Raw genomic sequence first — 8,310 nt, forward strand, 5'->3', positions numbered from 1 at the left:
AAAAAAAAAAAAAAAAACACAACTCATCGTTTTCATATTATAAGGCAAGTCATCTCGAACTTAAACATGCTGGAATTTCAAACTAGTTTCCTTTAATGGGTTGAATTGTTGCTTAAGTGAAATAAGGGTAAAATTGAAAGTTGATTTGTAATTTAATTGGGATTTCCAATTCGTATAATCTCCCTTTAAGTTTTTTCCAATCACCAAGACATTTATACACCACAATAGAAACTGTTCTTGTGTTCTAGATGGGACATTGAGATCATTGGTTTTCTACCATAATTGAATTGGATTAAAGAATCAAGATCAAGACAAAGTAAGGATTCATAATTCTTTACTGCTTTATATCTAATATTCACAGATTGAGTTAAAAGAATGATTAGATGTGTTAGCTTAAGAATCATTATTTATTCTATTTTTCCCTAACAAAACATTTCTATCACCTTCAACCATCAAACCTCGAGAAACAGGTTGGGATTGTTTGGGAGGTCAAGAAGACAAGATTGAAAAGGTTCAATACATTAAGAATAGTAATAATAGTTTATTTTAGAGGTTGAAAAGACCATGGGTTTCTTTAAAACAGACTTTTTGTTATGAAATTAAAGGTGATGGTGTTTTGGTCATTTTATGTTAGTCTCTCAAGCAAGACCGAATTAAAAGTTTGGCCCTGTTAATTTCCCTACTTATACTATCCAAATCATCATGTAAGATAGTCTATCCAAGCTTTCAAAGTTTGTGCCACACATGATGACTATTTAACTAGTTTAGCGGGTCTCACACGTGAAGAGCGTAGTCAAGCAAACCTAGAAACGAGAGTTCCATCAAAAGGTTGGGATTCCTCTTTCCCACGCCTCTATTATCGCATCTAACTCTAGAAAAAAAATATTCTTACTAAGTTAGTAAGATTTCAAATCTTATTACGGGTTGTTGGGCCCACACAGGTTACTACATTGGAAATCTAGTGCCATAACTTCTAGATTTCATAGAAAAACATAGATTTAAAAGAGAAAGGGAAAAAAAAAAAATTTGTTTTGAGCATCACCAAAGGTGTTGAAAAATGGACGGCAACCGAACTTGAAAATTTGAAAACTTTTTGTTAATTTTTTTTTCTTTCAAAGTTCTGAAAATTTCTACCTCAACATCCTAGTGGCATCAAATCATGTTTTTGGGTGCCACGATGTGAGCTCTTGACCCTTAAGAAAATTTATTATTTTTAAAATTATGAAAAATATTTATCATGACAACAAATTATGATATTGAAAAATTATCAAAATGAGATATTTATTATTTTTAATTACTATCTAAGATTCTGTATTAAAATTGCATTTTGTAATACATATTGAAAAACATGTATATTACTCTATGTTAGGATAAATGCCCGACAAACAAAATGGAAGTTAATCTAGCTTAGGATTACACGATAAAATTAAAGGAGATCTAATTTAGGATATGTAAAATAATTTTTATTACGTCCAAACAGCTCTTAAAGGTCTTTGTTATCCGTTTGAAACACACAAAGCATGAGAGGGTGTTCAAAAGTACTCTTAAGTCTTCTGAAACAAAATGAAATTTTTTTTTTTTCCTTTTGTTGTTGTTTAAATAGAGGGGTGAAACTATATTGAATGATAATATAACAACCCTAACTATTATTTTTTTCCATCACTAGTATCTTTTTGTGGAGGACTAGCTTGACACCCCTATGCAGACAAACTGAACCAATGAGTTTTGGGCCCACCTCTTTGTCATCACCACATCCCCAAACTATGAATTATGGTCGTCGGATTAAATTTTTTTTAATCATCCATTGGGTTCCAAAGCTATGATGAAAATATTCCAGAATTCGACGGTCTGATTTTGAGCATTGTTTTCTTTATGAGCATCCAAACCAATGCTTTTTAGTCTATGGGCCGATCTTCGACAAGAAATGTTTAATTCAATGGCTAAAAATCACTGATCAGATTGATTTTTTTTTTCTTTTACGGTCATTGGATTAGAAAAAAAAAAACCACCTACATGGCATTTTTCTCATGTGGATTCACCATATCATCCAATCTATATAGCAGAATTAGGTTAGTCCATGGGCGGGTTCGGGCTGGGTTTGGATGAGCCCTACCCTCATCCCTAACTCGGCTAAGTCCAAGTTCAGCCCTAATAGGTTCAATTTGATTTTCAAACTGTTTAAAAATATAATTTCATGCATCTTTCGAAGTCATAAGATGTTATTTTTAAATCAAAATATGAATCCAATCACCTCCTTTTAGATGAGTAAATTTGTCAATTTTCTATCTTTTTTTTTTTGTTCACTAAGTCATAAATGTAGATATAACCATAGTAACAAAAAACGGCGTTTTTTTGTTGTTAAAAGAAAAAAAGGCATCTCGAACCCCTAACAATAAAAAGCATGACTTTTGGTGATAAATTGCATAAATAGAATTTGATGATTCATAAATGTTAATATATGGGATTTGATAATATCTTTGATTTTATGATTTTTTTTCCAATAAGGTGTTATTTTGAACAAATGATATGTAGATGAGTAAACTATTTTTTTTTTTTTTGCATCATAACATGTATATTTAAGAACATGTTATATTGTCTAACATAGAATAAATTAAAATAATTCCCTTATATATTATTAGATATATATGCATTTTTCATAACTTTTAATATATCTTTTTATCTTTTATTTTCATCGTTTTTTTCCCGTTTTCTACAGTTTTTCGAAAATATTGCCTTGCTGTTTTAAACCTGAACTCCGACTTTGTGACTATGGATATAACATGCATATATACAATGTAATTAGCAAAGTGGATCAGGCCAGCCCATATTTAATGTGGAAAATTTGACTCTACAAACTAAAACATTAGTTTTAAAGCCCAGGATGGAAAAATTCGAAGTCCATCTAGAATTCAGGGAGATTTTCATAATGGGTTTGATACCAATAAATAGGTATTCCCATTAATGCACAATTAAAAGATCATAGAACTCTAGTTAAAAATCTAAAGCCATGACAGTAACGAGTCAAAGAATTTTTGGTTTTTTTATTAACAAGCTCGTCCCCTGATCATGTTCATTATACCATCGATCCCAGTAAGGGAAGGCGCTAAGCTAACAATAACAACCCAAATCTAAAAATGCACCAAACACATTTCTTATGAAACAATGAAAAACTTAAATTATTGAAAACCAATTAGTCAACACTTCATTTGTCCTGGTTTGGATGTTAAACACTTAACCCTAAGATATACACCACAACCCCACCGCCCAACATCAGGCCCAAACCCACAATTCAACAACCATGCAAGTCAAACACATAGAAAACAAATTTTCCCAACTAACTAAGATTAATAAACACCCAAAACACAAAGAAGTTGGAAATAATTTGAAAGAAAAGAGTTGGGCAAGAAAATCAAACCAGGGTAATGCTGCTCTCGCCACCCGGGGGTTTACGAACACCACCCAAGTAATCTCTCGAAGCCGCCTTCCCATCAGCAAATATGTTACTGCCACTCATCTCCCTCAACTTTGCCACACTCAATGGCTTCTCGGCTGATCCCGGAGGTGCATCTCCCTTGAAGATGTCGTTTCCCGTCAACTCCTGAAACTTTTGATTATGAATTTTCTTTGCTGTCTTCACTGGAGTTTCCTCACTAAACATGAGGTTACTCTGACCTCCCGCGGGCTTCAAGATCGAAAAGAAACCACAGCTCGGTTAGACTTACACAAAAGAGAACAGAGAGCAAATCAGAGTAACAGGTATGTTATGCTAAACAAACAAAAAGTTCTCAAAAAATGATTCCATCCCAGATACCACCATGGTCTTGAATCTTGTTTCAACATCACATCTCATTCATGGATGAGACCGCGGTGTATCAGATAAGATAAGCCCTTTAACTCAGTTTACAATTATTTACTCATGTATATATATAGGGAGTTGCTATTGCCACACCATCGTTTACTAATGCCACACCAACTGTGTGCAATTCTTTGATGATTTATATAGGAATTGGTGTGGCATTAGTAAAAGTTGGAAGCAATAGTAGCTCCCATATTTATATGAAAATAATTATAATTTTTTTAAATTATTTTAATTAAAATATACAAAATCCCGGTTGACTCGACCGAGTTTTACTAATTCGGATGAGATTTCAAAATCTTGACCAAGTCATTACATTTATTTCACGAGATTCTGCACAGTTGACACCTTGTCTATCCAACTCATTCATGGATCTTGGACGAGATTTAAAATCATGGATCCCATACAATCAACTCACTCACGTTTGAGACTTTGACAGATGTGTGTATGTCTCGTGGTGCAGGTTCCCCCATGTCTACACTTCCTTTCAACTCCAAAGACCGTGCAGTCAATGGAGGAGGTACAATTTCAGGAGGAGGACCGAAGATGTCATGTCCACTGAGCTCCTTACACTTGGCATCTGATAGTTGTTTCTTGATCTTCGCATCTGATTCACTTTCCAGTGTCCCACTTAGCTCTCGCTGCTTTGCCACCTCAGGCAGAGAAGTTGGCTTTTTGGGAGAAACACTTTCTTCAGCACTGAATGAGATCTGGCTGATCCCACTAACCGCGTGCTGAGACATCCAACCACAAAAACACATTTCAGTTAAACATACATGTTAATGAAAGTTAAAGAAGATCCTATAAACTCATAATGCAACTTCACAGATACCTGGTAAATACGTAAACCTGTTTTGTTCGGAGCCTGGTTGGCACTACCGGCTTCCGATGCATCATTTTCATCACCCACAGCAAAGATACCACTACCAGTTATCTCCTTTAGTTTATACCCTGAACAGGGTTTCCTGAAAGTTCCATAAAAATGGTTTCAGCAGTCCTTAAAAAAATGCTAGATAAGCAAGTAGAACTATCAGATTTTTTAGACATGAGAAAGGCCCAAAAATGGCTCTTTTAAGTGAAAATAAACCTGCACTATGCCAATCAATTCAACTATGTTATCTATAAATCCTTCTAGCCTCATTACCAAGTGAGGTGAACCTTGCAACTGTTTTGTTTATTAGCAGATAAGAAAGCAGACACATAGGAGAAATTTCAATTTTGGGTTGAAGCAAAATGGGATTTGTTCCATTATAAGGAAAGAAATTATAAAAGGGTAGTAAGACTCAATCTAGGCAGGTTGGCTTGAATATGCAATCAATGAATGATGAAAACAGATTACAGAAGATAATTGATCGGGACAGGTTGTCCTAAATCAATAGTGAACTATAATGAGCCACTCGAACTTAGTTTGTAAAACCTGTGATGCATTTCTCAAAGCATGGAGATTCAAAACTGTTTCCATTCCTCTGTAGAGTACAGTATACAGATGATGCAAAAGCTTCAGTTATTTTAGAAATTCATATTAGAGGGTGCTTAATTATTTCTCTGGTTCAACAACTTTTCATTCCAAAAATATTAATTCAAGTGTGTTTATATCTACTCTCACCACCTCTCGTGAACTTGCATCCTCCCAACCATCCAATAAGAATCCTTTGTGACAAAGTATATACCTTAAACTCAAATATTGGGGTCGGTAACATGAGTCCTATATTTTCACTCAACTTTATCATGAGCCATATCATTAAGAAAGGCGTGTCTCATCAAGCCTTTTCTTACTACATGCAAGATGCATTCAAACCTTTTGGCCTTCTTCTACTTGCACCAAAGCACTCATTCTCACTAGTGTAGTCACTTTTTTTTTTGTACGTACCCAAACCATCTCAAACTATTTTCCTTTATTTTTCTCCTATTGAGGATAGAATTAAGTTCCTTCCAATAGAAAAGTTAGATGGGGGTCAATGACTAGATTGGGTTTGGGTATCAAGCTAACTCTAGAGAGGAAGCTTATTGTCCAATGCCCACATGCGTATCACTCATAAGCAAACTAAATTGTAATTAACTGACTTTGACAAATACAATATAAAGTAACATGCTATGCTATAATGGGAATCAATATAGATTTAACATGGTAAAATTTTAAATTGGGGATTAGAAGTAGAACAGAGCCATATCAATTGTTCTTGGCTGTGATAATATTAGTTAGTTGTGACCAATTCTAATCCACTTTTGAATTTCATAATAATTACAATAAAATATTAACATTAAGAAAAAGGTTCTTAATGGAAGTTACAATTGCTTCACTGCTCTACAAGTTACATAAGCAAGCACAACACGATTGAAGAAAGGGTTAGTGGTCAAGAGAGGAGAAGGTGGGTTCAGTGGGATTTGAACCTAGGTTGAATTAGAAAATAAAACTAAGGAATTACTGATATGGTTGGGATACATGTCTTCCCTCCAATAGGGGGAATTTATTACCCTGTTATTATTCATTATAAACACCAGTGAAATTGTGGAGTGAAGAACTTGGTTTGTGTAGAATATAAATAAATAAATTAGAACATTTCTCAACTCAACAAAACATCTCTTGTTAATTCAATTTGACTCCCATTTAGATCGACAAAACATTTCTTGTTAAACCATAACTGGAACTTTCTTGAGAAGTATTTAGAAAAAGAAAAAGGATTCAATCTCATAGCTAAGGGTTTGTTGGGGGTCTAGGTGTAAAATGTTGTATCGGCGGAATGTTTCAGTCAAGGAAATTTTTTTTATCGGTAGATACATTCCCAAAACATGCAATGTTTTGGGGTCAATGTCTGGTATTTGTCTCACATTAATATTCCGACCTTTTGAACCATGGCTGGGATCACATTTTCTTGCAAAAAAATTATAGTTAGAGAGATTATAAGACCAATCTTGTAAATGAAAAAAAAAAAAGGCGCAAAATTCTTAGATTTTGAATCTATTATAAGCAAATTAAAGAGTTGAAAGATGTTAAGAAATTACTAATAATAGAATAATATTTCTTAACTGATCATTCTATAGATCCGAATGAGATAAAAGGCTCTAGTACTGAAAGACAAAAAAAAAGAAAAAAAAAGGAAGGAATCAAAGAGAATTCTTACTGAATAAGCTCACACCGATCTGTTTATTACTTATGAGAGAAAGATCACATTTCCTTTTCAATACAGCTAGAGAAAGAGAGAGAGAGAGAGTACTTCTATGACATTTGTTCAAATCAAATCATGGAACAAGAAGATCAATCACAGAATTCCAGAGCAGATTAAGAATTCAGGAAACAATGTTGAAAACATCGCAACAAATCTAAGAACACATTTCTCTAAATTAAACAAACCGAAAACCAGAACAAAATCAAATCCAGAACCACCAACGATAAAAAAAAAAAAAAAATAATTTAAAAAACCAGATCTCACCGTTTCAACAAGCTCTCGGCTTCTTCATCAGTAAGCTGACCTCCAAACAGAACCTTACTGATCCCATCGGATGGCTGAAATTTTCCAGAAAAAAGAAAGAAACCCTAACTCGTCCGAAAATCAGTAAAAATGATTATAAAAAAATCACCATTTCTCACCGGAAAAAGCCTACCTGGTGCGTACGGATCTTCGGACGTGAGCCTGAAGTTGCAGAACCAGTAACAGAAGAATCGGCGAACGGACCTTCAGGCCATGTGAGTAGATCTGCTGTAGATGTGTGAGGTTTCCTCACAGGAGTACTTCTCTCCATTTTTTTTTTCTTCCTTCTAAGTTTCGCTCCCTTCGCTTTCTCCGCGTTTGCACTTTTTCACACAAACACTCTCTCTATAAATTCTAAAATGACGCCGTTAGTCCTCTCTCTCTGTTACTTTAAACAAGATGATAACGTCGTACTCGTACCACCATCCTCTACTAAAATTTGAATTTTGGTTACAATCTCTCATCTTCGAACTGACAGGTGTCCATTGCCTTGAAGGGATTGACCGGCTTCGTTTCCGTCAAACGTTGTCTTCGATTTTAAAATTTTAAAATAAGTACTAACGATAGTGTGCGTTTATTTTCTAACGGGCGGTATCCCTTGACTCTCGACTCCTAAGAATGACTCGTGAAAAACACACACGATCCAAACCTTTAAATTCAAAATCCAAAATCCAATGATTGAGATTGATCCTCGAAATAAGTAACTTCAAGATTTGTATTATTAAAATATTCATAAATCTAACAATTGAATTTTATATTTAAAAGGTTGGGAAGTTTTTTTTTTTTCATGAGTCATTCTTAATAGGATAGAGTTTTGTTATATTGTAACTATAGCAGTGCATTTTCTTGTCATTGAGGACCATCAATAATGATAAGATCTCTTGAATTTACAATATCGTAGGCAGGTTTGAAAAAAATCAAACTAATAGGAATCAGATGATTTGAGATAATTTTTGCTCATAGAAAAAGTTAATTTGGGATTCC

The 8,310-nt window shown here is 34.1% G+C and overlaps 1 protein-coding gene across 1 annotated transcript; it reads right to left on the reverse strand.

The window, feature by feature from the left end:
• Positions 1–3,148: 3,148 nt before the first annotated feature.
• Positions 3,149–7,683, reverse strand: LOC147409564 (uncharacterized). The gene is made up of 5 exons (XM_086430242.1): positions 7,460–7,683; positions 7,288–7,361; positions 4,689–4,821; positions 4,279–4,590; positions 3,149–3,682 (listed from the first exon to the last, which is right to left on the reverse strand). The coding sequence occupies exons 1-5, from the start codon at positions 7,595–7,597 to the stop codon at positions 3,410–3,412; spliced, it is 930 nt and encodes a 309-aa protein (XP_086286368.1). The 5' UTR covers positions 7,598–7,683; the 3' UTR covers positions 3,149–3,409.
• Between the last annotated feature and the right edge of the window lie 627 nt (positions 7,684–8,310).

The sequence above is a fragment of the Akebia trifoliata genome, chromosome 2 (assembly GCF_017979445.1).
Source record: "Akebia trifoliata isolate Shusen 1 chromosome 2, ASM1797944v1, whole genome shotgun sequence".
Classification (NCBI taxonomy): Eukaryota; Viridiplantae; Streptophyta; class Magnoliopsida; order Ranunculales; family Lardizabalaceae; genus Akebia; species Akebia trifoliata.

Coding starts and splice junctions, on each gene's coding strand:
- LOC147409564 (XM_086430242.1), bottom strand. CDS start 7,597: ATGGAGAGAAGTACTCCTGTGAGGAAACCTCACACATCTACAGCAGAT. Junction 7,362..7,459: donor CGAAGATCCGTACGCACCAG/GTAGGCTTTTTC, acceptor GGAAAATTTCAG/CCATCCGATGGGATCAGTAA. Junction 4,822..7,287: donor GCCGAGAGCTTGTTGAAACG/GTGAGATCTGGT, acceptor TGGAACTTTCAG/GAAACCCTGTTCAGGGTATA.